This window comes from Seriola aureovittata, chromosome 16 (assembly GCF_021018895.1).
Source record: "Seriola aureovittata isolate HTS-2021-v1 ecotype China chromosome 16, ASM2101889v1, whole genome shotgun sequence".
NCBI classification, from domain to species: domain Eukaryota; kingdom Metazoa; phylum Chordata; class Actinopteri; order Carangiformes; family Carangidae; genus Seriola; species Seriola aureovittata.
In genome coordinates, this window is record NC_079379.1 from 13,169,537 (window position 1) to 13,192,971 (window position 23,435).

The 23,435-nt window shown below is 39.0% G+C and overlaps 1 protein-coding gene across 2 annotated transcripts; it reads right to left on the minus strand.

Annotated features, from left to right (window-relative positions):
• Positions 1-866: 866 nt before the first annotated feature.
• On the minus strand, positions 867-18,408 carry ncaldb (neurocalcin delta b). 2 transcript variants are annotated; one of them, XM_056400036.1, is made up of 4 exons: positions 18,177-18,408; positions 5,654-6,084; positions 3,377-3,482; positions 867-2,926 (listed from the first exon to the last, which is right to left on the minus strand). In XM_056400036.1, exons 2-4 carry the CDS (start codon positions 6,029-6,031, stop codon positions 2,832-2,834), a joined length of 579 nt encoding a protein of 192 aa, XP_056256011.1. In that variant the 5' UTR covers positions 6,032-6,084; positions 18,177-18,408; the 3' UTR covers positions 867-2,831. The 2 variants fall into 2 exon arrangements, with proteins under 2 accessions (XP_056256011.1, XP_056256010.1); XM_056400035.1 differs by having other exon boundaries at positions 5,654-6,087; positions 18,177-18,406.
• Positions 18,409-23,435: the final 5,027 nt, after the last annotated feature.

Consider the following 23,435-nt stretch of genomic DNA (forward strand, 5'->3'; position numbering starts at 1 on the left):
CACACAAATTCTAGGGTAGGGTCAAAAGCTAACATGGCAGTTAGTGACTGCTATATTCTTCTAAGCTAGGTTACTTATGTATTAGCCAAACTTGTTTAGCTGCTTTTTAGACAGAGAAATTAGATAGAAATGTAGTTACTGTTCCATTAGTTATGTGGGTTATCAAACTGAAACACCAAGATGTCTATTTATCAAATAACAGATTAGCGAGAGAGCTCTACTCAGCTAGCTTTCAGTTAACATAGCTGTAGCTCTCTTGTTTTAGCTGTCTAGTTGGTTGTGGTTTGGTTTTAAATTTATTTTGCAGTGGTTCTTTTTACATGAAGTCAAATTCTACATTTCTACGGTTTGTTATTATATTGTAAAACAAATGTCAAAGATTCTGTTCTCAAATTTCACCAAAAATGCCTTAATTAGCATGTTTGCACGCTAACATTTCATAATTAACACTAAACTAGAGCTGCAGCTGATGCAAATGTATTTATTTTTGCAGCAAATATTTGGTCAGAAACCAAATCTTGAACAAAATGAAAACCCCACAATGATGCAATGAAAGTTTTGGAGAACATGAATGTGTGTAGGAAATTTTATGGCAAACCATACAACTAGTTGTTGCCATTTCCCTCAAAAATGACTCCACAAATGTGATGTGAAGGTCATGGGGGCACCAGAGGAAAGGTCAAGAGACATTAGATTTCATCCTCTGGGGATCATGAATATTTGTCCAAAATTTCATGGCTAAATTCCCTATAACCTATTTCAGTTCAAAGACCAAACTCACCGACAAACTAGAAATGTCCTGAGTTAGAATTATACATAAATATGTCAATCAGAAGTTACATTACACCTATAGAAAGACAATCAACCACTTCCCCATTTTGCCTTTATTTGAATAACAAAATGGACATCCTACACAGAACACATATTGCAAGTTAACAATACAAAATCTACAAAATGATACAGTGACAAAGTTTTTTTGTTCGACAGGTATCAACTGTACAGTATAAATGGATACAATACTGTGTTTTTTCTTTTATTCATTCACCTATATTTGGCACTTGACCACAACATGCTACTGGAGTGAAATGTGGGGCTGAAGTACCAGATCACCTGCTTGAAAAGTCCATAGAATTTACTACAACTCTTTTTTCACCCCCAATGTCCTTGTTCATCCACCTGTGAAAAATCACTGAATCTCATGTTGTTTTCAGAGCAGCAGGGACAGACAGGTGTAAATCACACAGGATGGAAATAGTTAGGAGCAATCAGTAAATCCTGGAAATGGACAGTGAAGTTTGGTGGATGTGGCCATTACTCACTACCAACGTCAGAGCTTTGTTCTGCCAGTTAAGTTGCTGTTACTGTGTGTTGTGTTTTTACACACTGTCAACGCACAGTATATGAAAAACTTCATGACTGCCAATGTTTGCAGGCTTCCTGGGATATATGAAGTCCGAAGTGGGGAGTTCGGGATCAAACTGTGAAATCTGAAGCTATTTTCTCTGTCAAAAGGGGAAAAGAAGCTACATAAACTACATGTAGCAGATAATGTTCAAAGCTGGATGCATAGCAATATCTGTGGTCCTCTCCTTTTTTTTTTACATCTCTAGCATAAATATGAGTGAATATACTGTACAACTTTCTTTCATATATTTGTCAAGTAAAAGAAAATAAAATGTTAATCATCACATTCCAATAATTTATACGTCAAAATGTTTAAAGTGAATCTCTTCCACTGCAGCAAATCACCACAATGTTATCACAGAGTAAAAGAATATATAAGTACATACTATATATTCATAAAACATCTAACATTTTTGTTTTTGCTTATACATTTGTTGAACCATAGTTGAAGAGAGAGAATCACAGCTCGGTTTCAAATGTATATGTCAAGTTCATGTATTCATCAGTGAAGTGAATGTGTGAAAATGTGCGTGAAGTGTGTGTATTTGTGTGTGTTTGTGGACACAAAACTTGGCATAAAAAGTCACTTTCAAAGAACAGATGGCATAATCTGTAGTCAGAATATTCCCCTTCATTTAGAAATCTGAGTCAGTTTTGGTTTGATGTAACATTCCTCCAAAATATACATTAAAAACAAGTCTTTCATCCCTTCTAAAATTCTTCTATGATTAAAAACAACATTTCCCAGATCTCCTGTCTACATAGCCATACTGTAAGCTGTGAACACTTGTAGTCCCAGACTCACATACTTCATTTCATCCAGTGTCAACACGGAGTTAGATTGTAATACTTGGTAAAGATCTGTCCGTTGTCACACAACAACCCAAATCAGTTAGATAGAACAAAATGAGCATGATTCCTTTAAATCAGGAATAATGCTTTAAAAAATAACAAATAAAAGAAATAAAAAGAAACAGCGAACTTGGATTCGGCTCAACGTACCTCACGAATCTGTTGGATTATCCTCGCTGGCTGTCCTCTCAGACAGAGATAGCACAGCAGTGATTCAGTGTTTAACAAGTCCTTGATGGGATTTCAGTCCCTGGAGTTATAATTGTACCATATATGAGACCCAAGTTGTCTGTAGCTTTTGACTAGACATAGAGGCGCATGTAAAGTATGTGCATGTGAAAGATTATATATGCATCAGGCTTTGGTATTTGTAGTATGTAGAGTTGCATGTCATCTGTGTGTGTGTATGTGTGTGTATGTGTGTGTGTGTGTGTGTGTGTGTGTGTGTGTGTGTGTGTGTGCACGCACACATGTGCCTCTATAGCTCAAATGTCAATAATCTCAGGTGGGTCAACTGGGAGAGATTTTGAAAATGTGTTAAATTAATCAAAACGCAATGGGAAAAGTCCAGGTTTCTACTGCCCAGCACTGCTGGGATCACACTGAAGCAGTCGGACAATGGAGGGGTCGTTCTTCGCTCCCTCAACAAACTCCTCAAGAGACAGTTTACCTGGAAGAGGAAGAGGGAGACAGAGATTAGAGTTTGGATAATTATCTTGTGTATTTGCTGCAGCTGATCAAAAACAGTTTAAATCAAAAGAAAGAGTAGATATCTTTCAGGAAGTGATGTGACACTTTACTAACAAAGTTGTTTTAACAAGTCTTTTAAATGTTATTTATAGCAATGATTTTTTTTGGATTCATTCATTCATTCACAGATGCTGACCGACGTTCTGTCTGGGTTTATATTCATCTTCAGACTCCTACAGTGAATCTTGTGGTGGCTCTGTGTTCCAGCTAATTTAACTCTAGTGACTGAACACTGCAGCTGAGCATTATCTGATGGCTCTTGTTTCCAAAGTCCACATTCTTTAAATTACATTCGGTTCCCGGCTTTAAAGACACTACTTTTTCAACAGGAATCACTGCAGCAGAGTTAAAGGCCGCGAGGAAGTCTCACCATCTCGATTTGTGTCCATCTGCCTGAAGATCTTGTCTGTGCGTTTCTCAGGTGTGGACTCATCCTCAGGCATCTTCATCACAGAGGAAACCATCTTGTAAATGGCCTGAAGAAATCAGAAGAAATCAGAAACAAAAGGACCCTAAGATTACTATCAGTGTTTTGTCACTGTGTTTATTTTTCATTATTTATAGCAGTTATTCCGGGCAGAAGCATAACTGCTGATTTAGCTGGGCTGTTGCACAGGGCAGGAAAAAAAACATCTTAGTGAAATATATGTACAATCCATCCATCAACTTATCTCTTCTGGGAGGAAGCAAGATAAAGGATTACTTTAATTTATGTTTAGCTCTGCTGCCTGATTTGACTTCACAGAAACAAACAGGAAGTATTCATTTTTAAAAAGGAGGTACTTTTTTATTTTATCTTTTTTTTTTTTTTTTTTTTTTTTTTTTTTTTTTTTTTTTTTTTTAAAATCGGACAGTGGATCAAGAAAAGAGAACCGTGTTCGCCTCACTGTTTAGGTTTTCTGACATAACATTTAAAACAGCAGCAGTTAGTATTTGTTAATATTCCCGGTCTATGTCACTGGATCTGAAATCCTGTTCACTGAAAAATGTATTTGGTCAAATTAAAAGAATTTAACAATAATTCAAAACAAAACTCAAAACACATGTATATGCATTTGCAAAAAAACATCTACTTTCAATCTTAAGAAAACATCAAATATGATAGGAATAGATGCTGCTGCTGGGAACAATATTTCAACCTCTTGTCTGGCTGGGGAAAAAACACAGTTAGTGAAAGGGCTGCACTAATGGCAAACTTGTTTTTCATTTTCTACCCTGTCACTCCTGTACTATCATTCTTCACTGCCTCCACTCCTCTCCCTCCATTCCCAGGATCTTCCTGACAAACACTCACCACAGAACTGGTGCAGAATTTCCCCTAATGACAGTTTTCACACTTTTTCTTCACTTTCAATACAGCGACTGTGCACCAGAACAGCTGGATACAGCTGCATCCATCACACAGACACAAACACCACCTCCAAGAGTGATCAAGGCTGCAGGTATTAATTACGTTCATTATCAGCAAGTTAGTTATTGTATTGATTTTTTTTTTAAATTAAATGATCAATCAAGACTGAGCCGCAGCAACAAAGTCGAAAGTATTTAATTACATATAATGATAGATGATCGAGCAACTCTTAACTTTTGTGACGGAAGAGCAAATTAATGACATATACAGTTACGCTTATCTTAAGGTGGTGATATTGTTATTTCGTTGCTTATTTGAGACTAGTTCTGCATATATATATATACACACACACACACACACACACACACACACACACACACACACACACACACACACACACACACACACACACACACACACGATATAACTAAGAAAAAGGTCACAGAAATGTTAAGTCAACAATAAATAATCCTGGAGCTGAAACAATTAGTTGAGTAAATTGCATTTTCTCAGCAAAAATGTCAAACATTCTGGGATTACAGGTGGATTCTGGGTATTTATGGAAATTATTATATTTACTATTTTTTGTAGACCTCAAAATTAATAAATTGATCTAACAAGTAATCTATAATAAAAAAAATAATCATTAGATGCTGCTCTATAAGGGACCAATGGATATTTTGCGAATGCATCAGAGCATAAACATAAACACACGGTCTCACTTTACACACATATTTCAAATAACGAACACTGACTTGCAGAATGGGATTATACATTCTTTGGCACTCTGCTCAATTTAGCACCGTGATGTGTGACGTAACAACATGTGTGAGGAATTGCTGGGTGGTGTGTTTGTATCTGTCGCTCTGACAGAAGTCTGAGGATCAGAAGAGGACCGCTCCCTTCTAGAAATATACCACTGCCAAGTCTTATTTAGGTGCGTTTCAGGACCTGAGAGGAACTGCTGGTTTCTAAAATTACACAGCAGCTGGTTTCCCTGCTGTGGGCAGTCAAATGGTGCACAACACAGAAGCAGATGGATATATGATGTAGCAGCTGGTGTGGATGGCTGAGCAAAATGTTGCTTCAAAACAGGAGTAGTTTAAGTACTGGGCAGGATGACGTTACCATGATGGCATGCAATGACCACTGACTGACTGAGGGCTATACAAAGCTGAAGAGGCAGACAGTGTGAATAGATGAATACATAGAATAGAATAAAGGATAAAGGGGAAAAAAAGATGGAAAAAAACTTAAAACTAAAAACTAAAACAAAGATCACAACATCAGACCCACCGTTACAATCTCCAGCATCTCTGCCTTGCTAATGTATCCGTTCCCATCCAGGTCGTACATACTGAATGCCCACTTCAGCTTCTGGTCCAGTCGACCACGTGAGGTCACACTCAGGGCAATGATGAACTCCCTGAAGTCTATAGTTCCGTCTCCATTGGCGTCAAAGGTGCGGAAGACATGTTCGGCGAACTTGGAGGCGTCTCCATAAGGGAAGAAGTTGGCGTAGATCTTCTTGAACTCCTCCATGGAGAGCGCACCACTGGGGCAGTCCCGCAAGAAGCCCTTGTACCACTCGGTGATCTCATGCTCGGTGAAATCCGTGTTGTCCACCAGGTCCTGCATGACGTCGGGACGGAGCTTGCTGTTCTGTTTGCCCATGGTCGCTGCTTTTGTTGAGGCTGTGGCTGATGTGAGGGCGGCGGCGCTTTAGACTGCTGAGGAAGAAAATGAGAGACAGAAAGAGGTTGTTAGAAATCATCCAAAATGACCTTGAGCCTTTTTGATACAGACTGGGGAGGAAAGATGGGGAGGAAGGACGGTGATGTAACAATGGAAAGAAAAGGTACAGACACACATTAAACATAAAATAGCTGGATTAACCTCTGTTGAAGCTTCTGTTGTTCATATAAACAACTTTTGTTTTCTGCTCATGAAACATACCAACACAACTTTGTTGACAGAAACTGGGGAAAGGTTTCCCGTAGGCCATGTAAGCCAACGGCAAAAAATACAAAAAACAAATCTTTATACGATAAAAGGAGTGTTATTTCACATAGTAAATATCCTATATCTAATGAGTATTATTTCTTTTTACATGAGACAAAAAGCTTCAGGATCCGCTTGGCTGACCTCCTCTGCTTTAAAATGACCTGTGAGAAACCCTGTAGGGAATTATGGGATGGAAGTGTCCTAAAATTAAATATTGTTCTCACATAGAGATGTCATCGAAACTTTGGTAGAAGTGTTACCAAGTCCTGAGATGTCCTGAGCATCTGAAATTGGCAGACTTTTTTTTTTTAATCTTTGTTTCAGTTTTTTTATTTTATTTTATGTATTTAAAGCATGTAGATAAGTTAATTGCCAGTTTTAAATTTATATTTTTTGCTGCCATGTTGCCTTTATTTTCTGGAGAATTTACTGGACAGTAAAAGGACTTAGGCTCAAGTCTTTATTTTAATCACGCCTGGTCTTATCTTTTTCATTTTGTTTGTATCTGTTTCACGACAAATGCAAATAAATGTTATCACGAAAGCAATGCCTTTACACCAGATAAAGGAACAGCAGGGAGAAAAAAGTTGGTAATGTAGTTTTGTGCAGATGCAGAGCCAAGCTGCTTCTCCCATGCACCTGAGCCATGAGACCACCAAATCCTGTCACGGTGCAAAACTACCACAGATGCACAACCACACCCACACTTACAGTGGCGCACACACACTGTTGATAACCCCAATGCATGCCAGTTCAGCTGTGCATGCATCTGTGCAGATGCACCTTCCATTTCCTGCAGGAACTCTGATGCTTCGATACACACATCCACATCCTCTGTATTAATAGTTGAGATAGTTTATTGACCTCGTATGGCTTTTGATTACGCATTTAAAAACTAAATCTGCAGAAACAGAGAGACTGTAACATAGTAAATCCTGAGTCCAATTTGACTTAAATGAAGCCACCGAGCTGTGTCTGACAAGAATCACATTCCTCTGTAACGAAAGCGAACACGGAGTGTGAACACTCAACAGAGGATGCACTTCATCATCTTACCCTGCAGCTAATGTACTTTGCACTTTTCCCCTGTCAGACCGCTAGTTGCTGCTGAGCTGTCCAGGCTAAAGACAAGAGGGAAGCTGTTCTAAGCTTAGCCGAGGATAATGACAGATAAAATCAGCAATGTCAGGTCAGGCTAAAGCAAATTACAGTACAGGTAGCTTGTTCCAGGAAGGGACGTAATGATTTGTCACCTCTGTGTTTCCAGTCAACGTTTGCAGTTTCTCTTACTTTGTTTAAAGACCCCAAAGCTAAAGTGTAAAAAAAAAAAAAAAAAAAAAAAGCATAGTTCATAAAATGTAATGAAATAAACAGGACAACAAATAGGTTACTGCTTGACGAGAACTACTGGCTAAACTTAGTCTGAGCTGAGGTACATATTTACATCTCTTTTTAAATAACAACACTACATGCAAATGATCCATCGACTGATCCAAGGCCAACTGAGAAAAGAGCCATCATGTTTACTTCCCTGGAAACCGGGTACGTCAGTGGAAATATGCTCTCCATGCCAATAAAAATGAATTTAGCATTAATGAAAAGTGCTGCTACAGTGGCAAAAACATTACAGGAAACACTTTAACATAAAGTCAAAAACCATGCAAGCAATGTACAAGCAGAGGGTAATGGAAACAAGACTATTACACACCAATTTATCTGGCAACTTTGGCATTTTAAGTGAAACTGTGCACAAATATTTGCAAGGAAGTGGGTCCAGTTTTAATTAAATTGCCTGCATTTTCCTTAGTTTTGTGAACTGCTATCTGCCTGGACTCCATCCTCGACGGCCTGTATTCCGCTCACACACGCACTTGTTCCATAAACGGCCAGCTATAATCCTTTAATTAACTCAGAGTAAACAATGAGCTCTAGCAATGTGGCAGCCGCCTCTAATGAGTTCCCTGCCGTTACATATAGTTCACTTTAAAGCCAGCGTGAATGCGAGGAGCGGCGTGGAGAGGAGCTTAACACCTGTTTTACACACTCGTCGCTCCTAGAACAAAACACATCAGGAGCTACACGGCGGGCATCCAGTGTGAACAGACTAGAAGTGAGTCTGGCTTTAAAGTAGACAGAGGCAAACGGTCTGGACCTGATTTTGGTAGATACCCGTTTAAATAGCTGAAATCTGAAAGGATCTGATCATAAAGCTATTACAGCTTTACATATGAATTTAATGCAGGGACACTCATGTACCACTGAAACATGAGACTCATCACATCTGTGCCTTTGGGCCTTTTTCACAGCAGACCTTTTGACTGAGCCGACAAAGCTCAGCTGTAGCAAATAATACTAATTGTGTGGCTCTGTTGAGGCGGTCATTAGCAATGTCATTAATAACACCTGAGTTTTTTTCATGTCAAAATGTCTTTACCACCTGTGTATGTGCACGGGGTCTAAACAACTTTGGAAATATGTCTTTACCTGGGAAAGATTGGATGGCATCACTTAAAAATTAAAACTTCAAGGTTAGTCTATTAAATTATTAGTTCTTACACTTAATTCAAGTATTAGTGATCCTAAAATAAAGCCGGCAACTTGTCAGCTGAATCCAATACTTGTTCAATTAGATTTGCCATATGAGCACAGTAGATCCTGTTATGTAGCAGCACACAGGCAAAATTGTTTGAAACTATTTTTTAAGAATAGACATGGAAAGTTAAATTTGTTTTCTCCTGTATTTAACTTCTACAAGAACATAAATACACGAAACAAATGTCATGTACTTGAGAGAGACTCATCATTTAATTTGTCATTTATTTTCCTCTTCAGTTTTGGTTCATTTGCATATTATCGACACATGGTCTGGCTCTGCGTTATGTTTCAGATCTTACAGAGACCCCTCACGTCCAAGAACCAAAGCTTTTTAACAGCTCCACGGTCCAAACTCAAATTCTTGTATTTTCTGTGCCCTTCTGAAGCACCTTTAACTTTTGAAATTCACTGTAGAATTAGAGTTTATTTTAACAACTTTTCTGCAGTATGCCACGCTTCATCTACCACATGATTTCAGCTATCTTGCCCTCATCAGGACGGTGTAAGAGATAGTATAAACAAACAATTCATTTTTCCACCCACTGTGTGTGCATTATCACACACACACACACACACACACACACACACACACACACACACACACACACACACACCAGCCAGTCGATGTCATCCTGGCTACCTCCATTCATTTCATTCATAAACTCATTCTTTGTCTGTTGCCGTGACCAGTCCATCACATACTCTGCAATCTGCACTTTAAGTGCTTAATGGATTGTGGAGCGTTTCTATGATTACTGAGGCCATGTTGTCATGACGACTGACCATACTTGCTCTTGTTTTTTGGCAACTTGTGGGCAAGAAAACATATTAATTTACATAGCGCCTTTGAGCCCCAACAGCATTTAAAAACACTTTCTGCAAACATTGTTGGCTTGTTAAATTGTTTGCTTTTAGCTGCGGTCCTAATCACAGACTCCTTCTATCCAAACAGTTTACACATTAATGTGGAGGAACAGAGCCGACTGAAATGTTTCTCTCCCCCCATTACTCTAAAAGAAGGGGAGCAATTAATTAGAGTTGGTCTCGATAGCTTTAAATCAACAACACCACATGAGCTACAGGATGAATTGAGTCAGACATTTGACATTTGAAACACTTTTTAATCAGAGCTGGGGGTAAATATTATTTTATAATCGATCTGATGATGTTTTTTTCCCCATTGTTTTGTCTATAAAATGTCAGAAAATAGAAAAAAAAAAAATCACCATCACAATTTTCAAAAGGACAAGGTGACATCTTAAAATTGCTTCCTCTTTCCTGTCCAATTGTTTAAACAGAAAAGCAGCAAATCACAGTCACAGCTGGAATAGCAGCTGGAATTAGCTAATGTTTGGCATTTGTGTTGATGAATGGGCAATACTTCACTTTAAGTCCCCTGATTTAACATTTATAAGCAGTGTGTACACAGATAGATGGTTTAAACACACTATAAGGCTGTTTTAAGCAGATATAATTATAACTTCCCCTATTACAACTGTTTAATATAAATCTTATGTGTATACGTCAGATCTTCATTATCATGTGCCCACAGCAAAAGCTATAGTTGTTGAAAAAGATCAATAAAATTTATACCTGCTTAAAAACTACATTATAGTGTTATAAACCATTTATTAAATGTTTATGTATAAACTGCTGATGAATGCTGAATACGGGTGGTTATATTAAAATGGCTTTTTTAAGTGGCTAAAACATGTTTTCTGCGATGTACTGTTCATCCAGAACAGTACTCGTGTCTACTTCTCTAAACTGGGAACAAACCGATCCAAAGCTACAGCAGGTAATGACTACTTCACACAACCCCATGTTAAATACCCTGAGCTATCCCTTTAAAGTGTTACCTGTTTGTTCTGCCTCTATATGTTTTAACTGAAGACTAAAAGTCACTTTAGAAGCAGGTTGTTTATTAATTGTAAGGATGCTGGTTCAATCCCCAGCTCCTCCTGTGCTCCACATGTACAGTTTTGGACAAAAGTGTGAAAAATTAACTTGATTTAATTGGCTTTCTAATGCCTAACTCTAGACCCAATTCCTCTCCCTCCCGGCTGAAGGTCTGTGTGTATTTTAAAAGAAGAAGTGACGGGATGAGAGCTCAGACCTCCACTGAACATCCCCTCAACCAGTCATCTTAAGAACTCTGCTATTTCTGGCTCTCCTGAGATCACTGCCTACAATTAACCACTAAGACTCTTACCTGCTGCTGCTGGCAGACCTGTGACTGCCCCATTACATAACCAAGGCTTTGACAAATGGACAGGTCACGTGGTTGAGACAGGTTTCTACTTCAACCATCTCATAAGGTCATGACAAGTGAGTGAAAGCGGGTTTAGACTCCTGAGCGTGTCTGAGAGGAGAGCGTGTCTGAGATAGAGACAGTGACCTCAGCCTGGTCAGGTTTTAACCAGCAAAGAACAGACTGTCACTTTCAGTTTCTAATGACACCGGCAGGACACTCATAATCATCATGCACCTGTAGCGTTCAGTGTTTGAGGCCTTTAGAGGACGACGGGATCAACCTGCTAGACAGATTTAACTCCTAAAATCCCCAAACAAACAACAACAACAACTGCTGCTGCAACACATTGGTAAGCAGCTAAACACAAAATCATGACGTTCAGTGGCACCAACTGAAGGATCAAACAGATAGAAGCTCACAGGGGCAAATATCTTCTTATCCAACAACTACTGACAGCAACATATGAAAAAAAAAAAAAAATCTAATTTTTATGACAATTAAACACAAATGCCACCCATTAAGACAAATGCAGAAAAGCAAGCTGGGTAATGTTTGGAAATGTTCACATCAGTGCCAATACAATACTCAATAACAACATTTTCAACATCATAGCTTGGGAGAATATTCTACTCAATATACGTAAGCCTTCAACTACTCACTAAAATATATCAGTGGGAAAATAATGTGAAGTGAAATAAAGTTGAGACTATTAGTTGACTGGCACAAAATTACTTGGAAATTTTATGAATAAGTGAGCAAAATGGTTAAAAGATTCACTGGTTTCACTGAAAATCAGTTGTTTGAGTGTGATATTATATATTTACTAGTTTACTACTACTGAGATGAAACAAGTGAAGAAAACAAACTCCCACATTATTTGTGTAATCTTCAGTGTAACAGTTGACCCATTCTTGAACTACTTGAATCAAAGGCCCTCCACACGACTTCCATCCCAGAACATCTTGTTGCCCACTTACATAACAGGCAGAAGTCTCCATTTATATCCTGCAGGTAAATCTTAACCCAGGAGCCCCACGGATAATCCAAGACCAGGGAGAGGGGGCTGGCTGGAGGCCGACAGAGAGCCACAAAGGCTGAAAAGAGCCTCAATCTCATACAGTGAGCTTATGAATGATACATTCATAATGCAATATGATCCATCTGTGACCAGGTTGCAGAGCTGAGGGCAGTTATTCTCAACATAACAGGCAAACACTTATGAGGCCTGCAGGATCTGCAATCTGATATTCACCTGCAGGACAAAATGAAATAATCATGTTTCACTTCAGCTGCGGTAAGACATTAAAAACGACAACTTTACCCCAGCTTGGATTTGACAGGACAAATCTCAACAAACAAAGAGGCTGCAGCTCAAATTTGAATGTGATTTTGTGATTTCAGGCTGCACCATACGCAGACACATGATGCTGAGGATTGCAACATCACAACCTCTCACATCTCTCTTTCTTCTCGACTATCTAAGCGAGTAATTTATTGCGTCGCTTCATCCGTGTTTGCAAGAAGTCAGAGTTGTGTTTCATTACCACAGTCCAACAGCTTTCAACATCTGTTAATATATGTTTGATTTAAACTGTTTTATATGCTGTTCTAGGGTCTGTAAGATGAATGCCACTTCTACATTCTCTAATACATAATCTGAGATCGACATTAAACCAGAATTTTTTGTCATTGACATGTTTATCATAGTTGAACATCGTTCTATTTCCACTCTCTCTCACTCAGTTCAATCTGTCAATGCCAATAAAGTTTGTTAAAATCAGAGTCACCACACAAAAAGTGACAGAAATATATTTGTGTGTAAACAATATTGCAAAACTCTTGTCATTCCATGCTTCTTGGGAGTGTTAATTTTCTGACTTTAGCAAATAAATCTTCACAGATGTTACTTGGCAGGTTGAGGACATTTTCATTCAGCAAGAGAGCCGCCGACACAAAACAAGTGCGTAAGATGACGTAAAAGGCATGACTCTCAACAAGTTTTTTCTGTAATTCAAACATCTTTTCAAGAACCTCTTGTCAAGAATGTGCTGAAAGTTATGAATTTCAGCTATAAACAACACTGAGTAATGAGTGGTATATTTTGAATAGACCTATTTTAGGTTTTGTGACGCACTTTCTGACCACATCTTGTGAATGTCAGAAGGACAGAGCAGCTCATAGCAAAAAGAGACGGAAACACTGGACCAGTTTCAAGCAGCTGGGAGGCCTACAAAATCATTTCCTGTCTTTTACTAATTCTGTACTTACTGTCACTTTATTCTGTTGTAGATGACGAAGTGGACTGACATTTGGTGCATGAAAATGAATCATCAAACCAAAGCAGCACAGCCTTGTAAGCCTACAAAGATAATCTTTAACCTTTTATTCAAAAGTTCAATATCAGTGTCATTCAAGTGTATAAAAGTACAGTGCCAGTAGAAGAAAAGACGTGGTACTAAGCTCTCTACAAACATGTGAGATCCCACAGATTATTGAAGCCTCTCGGCTCACGACCGCTCTTTTTACCTCACACTTCGAGTTCATCTACTGCTGCATGTGAGCAACTGAAAACAGCATCTACAGTCATGTTGAACATCAGCACATCAAAGTCACGTCAGAGCAGTTACATCTTCAACCAACTGAAACTACTCTTTAGTGTCTTTGGCAACTGAGCACAGAAAGCTCGTACAATATGTGCTACAAACCATATGTTCAAACACGCAACAGTTGCCAAAAAGAGAAACAGAAACGACTTGCGTTAAATCTGACCTGTATGAACTGCAAAGTGACACTCGTCGGTTTCTCACCCGTGCTGTTTTGGTTTATAGTTTACGAATTCTAAAACTGATGACCTGCAGCTCTCCTCATCATCTCGTCACCTCACATACTTCTGTTCCCTCCTGTAGTCGTCTTCTGGCTACAGCCCATTTGCAATCACATGTCTGATTGGCAGACATGTGATCGCCACCATTGAACGCTGTTGCAGCACGGCATAGCTTTGGGAGCACCCGTGCTCACATTACATGTATCGCGACCAGCACTGTTCAGTGTAGCGTGCTTAAGCAGCTCCTTGAATATCTCGCTGCAACTCTATCTCAACTGTGTCATTTTGTGTAAGGTCAGGACTGGTCCACTGTTGGTCCAACCAGTACCAGAGGCTGAGGAAACTAACATCTTCAGCAGCAAGTTTTGTTCTGTTGCTGTCAGGCAAACACCATTACTGGGCAGCCACTAAAAGAAGGTTTAAGGGCAATTTACAACGAAGTAAGTGAGTAAGCAAAATCTCTTGGAGAATAAGTTTCCTAAAGTGAGATAAAAGTAAAAAGGAGATTGTGAAACACCTAAAAGTGGAAGTAACATTGCTGATTTGTAAATCAAACTAAAATTACATCTAATTACAACATAATACATGAAAAATGTTAAGTTAAGCAGGAATGAACCAAGTTTTATTTTTAACACCTTTTCTAATTCAACCAACGAGGGCCACATCGCAGACACTGATAATTCTCTGCTTGTTAAATAACACAGAAGCACAAAGACTGTGTTTGATGCCGACAGTCTCAGGACATAAACATCATCCAGTTTAGAGCTGTAACATTTAGTCCACTAGTCGAGTTCATCTGCAAAAAATCATTGATTATCAACTATTTTGACAATCAGTTGATCACTTCAGTCATTTTTCAAGGCAAAAATGTCAAACTGTCTCTGGTTCAAGCCTCTCGAATTAGAAATTTACTGCTTTTCTTTGTCATATTTGATAAACTGATTATCTTTAAGGTTTGGATTATTTGAACATCTCACCTTGAACACTTATGGTATTCTACATTTCATAGACTAAACAATTAGTTCAGAAAATAATCAGCAGGTTAAACTGTTATTAAAATAATCATTGGTTGCAGCCCTAATCCAGTTTTACCATTTCCTCTGTAGACTGAACACAGTTTCAGATCAAACCGAGGCCGAAAGCCATGGCAGTCTTAAAACAAACTTTCATAGCAACGGTTCTAAAAATAGCCACAACTTCCTCTTACACATCCTAAATTTGTTTTTATTCCAATAGTACCTTTATTACTGTGTATATCCATCATTTCGGTAGTCATCAATAAAACCTGAATATTGGTAAATGCTCCAACTCAACTGGCAATTCAACTCAGATATTGGTACAAGTGACAGGTTTTGCTTTTCTGAATATTTAGAAAGCAGTTTTTTTTGTTCATTTCAAGCAGTCTACAAATGTGATTGACACGAATGGTGGGCTTAAAACACAATTTGAAAACGATTTCTTTGCTTGAGTATTTCTTAGACCATTTCTTCCTTTCTCTAAATGTTATCCCATCCATCCTGTCTTTGAGAGAGCTGAGGCAGCAACTTCATCATAATGCAGCACACATGAGCTCCCATTGTCAGCCGGAGAGCTTTGTGCGTCAAGGCGCTGCAGAAAACCACAATCATGACAGAGAGGCCATTATGAGGGAACGAATGAGAACAAGATAAAAAAGTGTCACTGACAACAACTGCAAGAAGGCAGGCAGAGCTGCAAAACGGAGTCAGGATTGGACAAACACACTCGCAGCAAATCGTCACTGATTGCATGAGGAGAGTGCTGTTTGCTTTGCACTGACCATTTAAATGTGCCTCTTACTAAAACAGCCTGTTATAAAGACAAAGCCTGCAGAGATGGAAATGTCAATCTGTCTGATGACTAAACAACTCCCACCCGTCTCTGTCAGTGATACATATCTGCTGCACAGCATGCAAGAAATGCTGCTTTCTATCAAAAATATTATGTGCGAGAGACTGGTATCAGTTTTTTCTTCTGTCTTTGAAGCTCCCTCTTGCTCTTTCCTCTTTTAGTTGAATCTTCCACTCACTCTTGCCTTCTCCCAATCACTTTTCCTGTCTGCTTCCTCTTGAAAGGGTCTAATTCTATTCAAAAGCGCACCGACTGCTGCCCAGACAAGCCTAACTACAGAGGATGCTGCCAGTGTGGTCAGACTGGCCCAGAACAAACCCACAAGACACCCACACCAACAGAAATAGATCATCTGTTCAAATTTAGCGAACATTTGTAAGCATTCAGCATCTTGAAATGTTTGGTGGGATGGTTTTGACACCAAGGGGGCTATTATCTTGACTCCACCCTTGTGTCAGCACCTCCACAGGTCTTTTGATTTTTCTTGCCATGTTGTTCAGGCTGCCTGATGTGAGAGGAGGAGCTGGACGGCAATTTCCTAAAAAACCTATCAAACATTTGGAAGCCACAGAGATTCAAAGGCAGCAAAACACGATGTTATTTCAGAGTCTGTGTGTCATTAGTAGTTTTCGGTTTCCTCTGTGTCAGTGAACCTCTTTCCTCTCCTTTCCTAAATCTAAATTTTTCATCTGGGCCCAGCTTCTCCAACATTTATTTCTCTTCTTCTGTGTCCACTCATGTTATTTCACACCATCACCCTCCTCTCTCATCACCACTTCAACACTTCACTGCGACCACCAGAAGAAATTCCACCATGACAGGTTCCTGTTTACATCCCACATCAAACCACACCAACGACATTCAATTACCACAAGCCACCAGCCGAAAAAGTAAATTTGCACAGGGACAATTGAGGTCTCTTAATTCTACAAGCCACTTTAAGAAGCAGCAATCATGTGTTCGGTCTGTTTAATCCTCAGTCCTACTTTAGCTGCTTGTCTGGTGGAAATCCGAAACCAACACGGTCCACTTATAAAGCAATTTAATGTAGGGTTGCAAAACAACAATTTTCCTCACTGATTCATCTAGTTGATAATTTAGTCTACTGTATATGCCACAATATACGTCTATATTCTATTTGAGAGGCTGAAAAAGTGAGTACTTTTGCATTGTCACTTGATAAATGACTAAAGAACTATGTCAACTACTGAAATAGTTCTTGTTCATTTTTTTGTTCGTGGACTAACTGATGAATTGACTAATCATTTCAGAACTACTTGTTAAATATTGTAAGTAAATTGAATATCTTTGGAGTCAAGCAATTCTGAATACCTCATCTCGGGCTGTGGGAATTTTTTAAATAACATTTAATAGACTTAAACTATCAATTAATGTCAGAGTGACTGCAAATAAAGTTAATTATTATTTGTTGCTCTAGGTAAAAACATGTTTGAAATGTCAAATGTTTCATCAAATACATCCTGTAACTCATGTAACTTGTTGTTGCACAAGCAATTTGAGTATTTTACAAAGAAGTCACTGTAGAAAAAAAAACAACTGACAGCTGATAATGAAAATATAAAGTAGTTGCAGCTATACAAACAAGAAACGACCTGATGTTCTCACTCCTACTGTCATTTTACTCCCAAGTCCTTTGTTTCTAAATTTTTAAGAACTATCCAAGAACATGTAAACATGTATAATGAAAACACAACTGTGTACTGTTACTGTGCACAATCTAGACAATGTGACAGAACATACAAAAGACATTCATTTACAGAAAAACAAACATTTCCACTCATTTGTCAGGATAAAACCCCACCAGTCCACCTCCTCTCTCCTGCTTGAATCCACTGACTGACTGATGTGTATTTGCTGAAATGAGATACCCTGCCTCAGGATTCCCTTTTCACTTCCTGTTCCCACTCATGCTACAATTAAATATGGAGAGAGTGAAGACAACAGGCTCCTCTCCGGCTCCTCTGAGGCTTCATTCGGGACAAGAAGAAGCAGCTTCATCCGATTAGAAATGTGGGTAAAGCTTTATCCGCTGCTAGCATCTTGTAATGTTGCTACACTGCAAAGTTGTGGAGGAAAATGTGTAAATACAGTTGTTCCTGTTATTTAACCCAGGCCGATACGAGTGGCGGCAATTGTTCCAACAGCTTCAACCTGTAAACTCAACTCACCTGAGCGACATGCAAGAAAAAAAAAAGTAACAGGAAGCGGACAAACTGCAAAAGGAGGGAGCAGGCACATTAGCGACAACTTACCTCGCTTTTAAGTTGCTGTGGAAGGCCTGTTAAAAGTCTCTTTAATAGTCCATTACCTCGTGTCAACCGGGGGAACGGTAAAAAGTTTCAGAGACGGGGCAACAGGTTGCAGGAGCCTCACAGGAGCAGGAGTTTGCCGGCTGCTCTCAGTTCAAACTCCAGCAGGCTTTTTCCCGAGCAGCTGCACACACTCTGCTTAGCCCTGCAGCCTCTCACCGTGACGTCAAGGCTGCTTGTCACGTGGTAGGGCGGCGACCAATGGGATGCCGTGTTGTCCTGGCAACAAGAATCGGTGCCTGAATGGCGATTAGTGTGTAAAAATGAACACAGAAGTTAGTTTTCTGACAAATAAAGTCACAGAACCATGGACTTAACTCAGTAAGTTTACTGTGTAAGTTTACACAGTAAGTGTACTGAGTCTGAAATACTTTATACTATACTATAAAAGCTTTATTGGCCTGATAATATTCAGATATTGCCAAAACACTGTACGAATACTGATATTTATGTACAATATATTCAGAACACTGTTACAGAAAGAGAGAAGAAAAATAATGTATGGGAAATCTATTCATGTAATCATCGACAATTCAAACTGAAACCTACAGAAGATGTAATTTTCCCTTTCTCTTTTCTTTTTTTTTTTTTTTGCAGTATAGCCTGTTTTGAATTTGCAAAAGAAATACCAGAAATAATTCTACTACTAGTGCTGCAACAGCTACTGCTATTAATAATACCACTACTACTAATAATAAATAAAGTACATTGTATCTAGCTTTCCTTATTTCTTTTTATTGTATAATTTTTTGCTCTATTCACTGTATACTTTTCTGTACGTATTTTCTATGTGCTAATAGCTGTAATGGTGTACATCTAATTTCTTCATTTCCTTTGCTCTGTTGTTATCCTTCTGTTGTTATACTGTGTGTAAAGTGTTATCTGCATAGTATTTTATATTTGACAATATTAGCTCGACTTGGAGCATCGAGTCAACTTGGAGCTAAGATTATCTCACAGTCTTCATCAGAACATGGAGTTTATTTCTGTACCCTATTTTTGATAATAAGAATTTCTCAGGTAGAGGTTGTAACATGTGGTGCTGATAAGAACAACAAAGCAAAACAAATAAAAGCCCTTAAAGCAGCATTTCAAATGTTTTAAAAGCAGAGTAAAAACATATTAATTAGCTGTTTGTGCAGCCCTGTGGTGCATGTGTCCTTAGCTTATACCTGCCTGCATTCATGTTTTAGGTAATGCAATTTAATACAAATGTTTTTCATGCAAATGCATTTTCTAACCGTATGTTATATATATATATATGTGTGTTTCATCTGTCTTGCTGTTTTTTTCCCTAATGAGGTGTATTAGAAGGCCTCGTAATTTTGAAGGGATTCAAATCATGAACAGATGAACTGATGAAGACTTAATTTTAAATCCTTTACTTTGAAAAAAATCACAACTTGCTTTGTGCTCCTTTGCATTGTGTCCAGTTGATTTGTTCTGCTGGGGTGACAATGTAAATAAGCTTACTCACTTCTGAGTATTTTATGAAGATGATGAGAAAGATTATGATGATGATAACCACCATGTATTTGCTGTGGGCCAGTACAGGTGTTCCCATGCAGGCACATTGGGAGCCATGCTTTGCCTAAGATGATTAGTGGAAGTCAAAGCCACAGGGCTTATTCAGGGAGCATTTTCTTAATGGCCTTATAAAGTACACTTAAAAGCCCTCCATACTGTTGAGTCAGCAAAATCCTGGCCACACTGACGGATAGAATGTCCTTTGATTTAAATATAAAAGATGTGTTTTTATTTTGGGAGATAAAATTTCATGTTGCACTTGAATGGCCAAATTAATGGCTCAGAGTGTTAAAATACATATAAAAGGGATTTAAGTTGAAGCTGTGTCTTGGCAAAGGGTGCATTTGATGGTAAATAATATTATAGTCCTAAGTGTGGACACTGCATTAAACTGAGGATTGTGAAATGGAGAAATGTCTGCATGATGAGCAGAAAGTCTCAATACAACAGCAATGATGCATGCAGCACTGAAATTAGATCAAATTTGGATAAAATTTTGTTGAGCATGCATGCCATGTTGAAACTGAGGGTAACAACAGGAAACACTGATGCTTCCAATGCTGACAAAATGCAATGGCACCTGTACCAATGCAGTGTCAGGATGAGTAATTCAGTGTCATGTTGTTGGACAATGTAAAGCTGTGGGTCTCTGTCATTGGCCTTTACCCAGCAGACAATGTTGTTATTCACTCTTGATAGAAGTGAGAGCTCATCAGTGAGTTTGACCCTGAGGGAGAGTCCCTGAGTAGGCTTTGTGGAGCTTGCACTGCAACCTCTGACTAATAGGTTTGCATAACATTGATCTGACTGGCTGTCCACTGAAGAGCCATCGCCAACTCCGCACCCATACCCACACACACACACACACACACATACACACACACAAACACACCAGTGAGGCCTGGTCTGCCACAGCTCAAATGCCAAGAGGCTTTGAACTGGAGAGCCACCTTCTAAATCAGCCGGCCCATGGCTCTACACGGGCTCTGTCATTAGGTAACAGCGGCTTTAGGGACGATGCTAAGTAGCTGGTGCTGGATGGAGAGGCCACAGAGCTGCACCATACAGGACCAACAACCTCTTCTTGCTGATTATCTGTTACCTAATTAGGCAGGGCTAACCTTGTGCTGCTCTGAACCTGCTGAGGAGTGTTGCCAAAAGTTTTGAGGTGAGCTAAGCTCTCTGGCTGAGGATTGTGATCTTATTGAGAAAAGACATTTGAATGTTACACAGAGGGCGGTGTATATCACCCATGCATCATAATGTTTCTTTTCCCTGCTCAACAACTTTTCTATTTTTTCTCATATAAGTTTTCTCTTCTGACTCTCAGCCAAACCACTTGTCAACATATGATATCATAATCCTGTGCACCAGTGGTTATAGATGTCTACTTTATGCTGAGGGTGTTCTCTGTATCAATAGAAAAAGCAGAGGTCATTGGACACCAGAGAGGAGCAGGTGATCCTCCAGCAGTCAGAGGAAAAAGTCCAGCTCTACTGAGTCGACCTGTGACTTAATTGCACAGGGCCGTGCGTCATGAGCAGCCGACTAATGCTCAGGCTGACTGGATTACCCAGCAGGTGAATTTATTCTCAACCAGAACATGCTGAGAGTTGCGTGTTGAGCTTCTTCAGAACCATTGGAGAGACACAGGTGTCAACTGTGTGTACGCGTGTGTGTGTGTGTGTGTGTGTGTGTGTGTGTGTGTGTGTGTGTGTGTGTGTGTGTGTGTGTTCTCTGTTTTTCTGTTTTGTATTTCTGTAAGACAACAGCACATGCAGGAGGGGAAATCCTGTGAAGTTGCCCAGGGAACAGCGCATGAGTAAAAGCTGTTGGGGAAGCCTGAGTCACAAAGGACACGCGTTGTACTTATCACGTAATCTATCATTTTATCAGTCAGAACCAGAACACTGTCTCGCAGGTCTCCTCTAACAAGTTCAGCAGGATGAGTCTCCACGTGGCCCAAAGAGTGGCACGGGAGATGATAGCACAGAGATGAAAATGTAAGCACTTTTATTCACCAGAGTGCACAATCAGTAACACTCAGTAACAGAAACAACATTTTTCATATTCCATTATATTTTGATACAGGATCTTGACACATGTTCTGTGCTCAGGGGACTGCCAGTTAATATTGCCAGTTTTAATGAGAGACAAAATGTAAGAACATAGGTTTTACAGTACTGCAGTGTTAAGATGAGTATTTCACCATCGATGTAAAACAGTGTTTTAATAGAAAAGAAGATTAAGGAAACTCTAAAATGTTGGATGTCAACAGCCTTCCCCAATGTTAAAATACATTTACTCAAGTACTGTACTTCAGTTCAGTTTTGTGGTACTTTGCTTAAGCATTTACATTTTTGTCATACATTATACCTTCACCACATTTCAGAGGAAAATATTGGACTTCATACTACTCTACATTCATCTTACCACTACAGTTACAAGTTACTTCACAGATTAGGATTTTGCACATAAAATATATGATCATATAAAGGATGATGCACTTGTAAAGCTTAAACTGCCAGAATATAAATAGAACAGTTGATTATAATATACAAGTGGTTAATGTTTGGTTAATAAGGGTTATTTATAATGATCCAACAATAAAATAACACAGTCAGGGGCCATTCTGCCTAATGAGAATCTTACTTACTACTTAATACTTGAAGTACTTTTTTGTTGCTAATACTTCTGTACTTTTACTCAGGTAAAATGTCGAATTCAGAACCTTTATTTGTAATGGAGTATTTTTATAGTGCGATATTACTATTTTTAATTAAGTAAATGATAAATATATCTTCCAACACTAACTCAGGGTCATGAATCTTTCAGTTCATTCATGGATGTGGCAGCTGTGGTAACTACCTGTATTATTTCTGAGTCCTTACACATGATGTTACATTATGTGTATTGGTTTGTCTCTGGATGTGAATCTATAGTAACTAGATTTTTCTCTCACTGCAGTTTTCTGCTGCCCAGAAAATACAAGAAAGTAGATGTGACACCACAGCACTAACACCATTTATAAATGCTACAGCAAAGTCATCTGCATTGTTTTGGAGTTTTATTTTTATCTGTTCAGAGGAAACAGCGTTAAAATCAGCTACACCTTGACTTCAGAGAGCTCTGTGGCGCCGATAAGCTGAGTCAGGAAGGATCTGTGGACTCACGTCACACATTAATCTATTAGAGTCAGAGCCAGAGTTTTAAGGACTTTTTCACTTAGTGTCTCCTCTGTGCTGAACCGTGACAATGATGACACCACAGGTAAGTTATAAGTCCTCACCTGTCTGCAAACATGAGACTGTGACATGCAGCACAACAGCTTCAGTCCTATCGAGCCATGATGTTAAGTGTTAATTAGCAGGAATGAATGCAAAAATGGGACTTGAGTGGTAAGGGAAGAGCACTGACAACAAGATACAAAATGCTGTGTAATGAAGCACTGGTATAATTGCTGGGTCTAAGCACGAGGGTCAGCACTTTGTTAAGAGGCAACATGCTGTCAGACGTGGAAGCAGATGGAGCTGAAGCTTGGCTGGGAATCTGAACTGACTTAATGGAAGCTTAAATGACCCCTGGCCAGCATAGAGAGAGAGAGAGAGAGAGAGAGAGAGAGAGAGAGAGAGAGAGAGAGAGAGAGAGAGAGAGAAAGAGAAGGTTGCAGCCTCA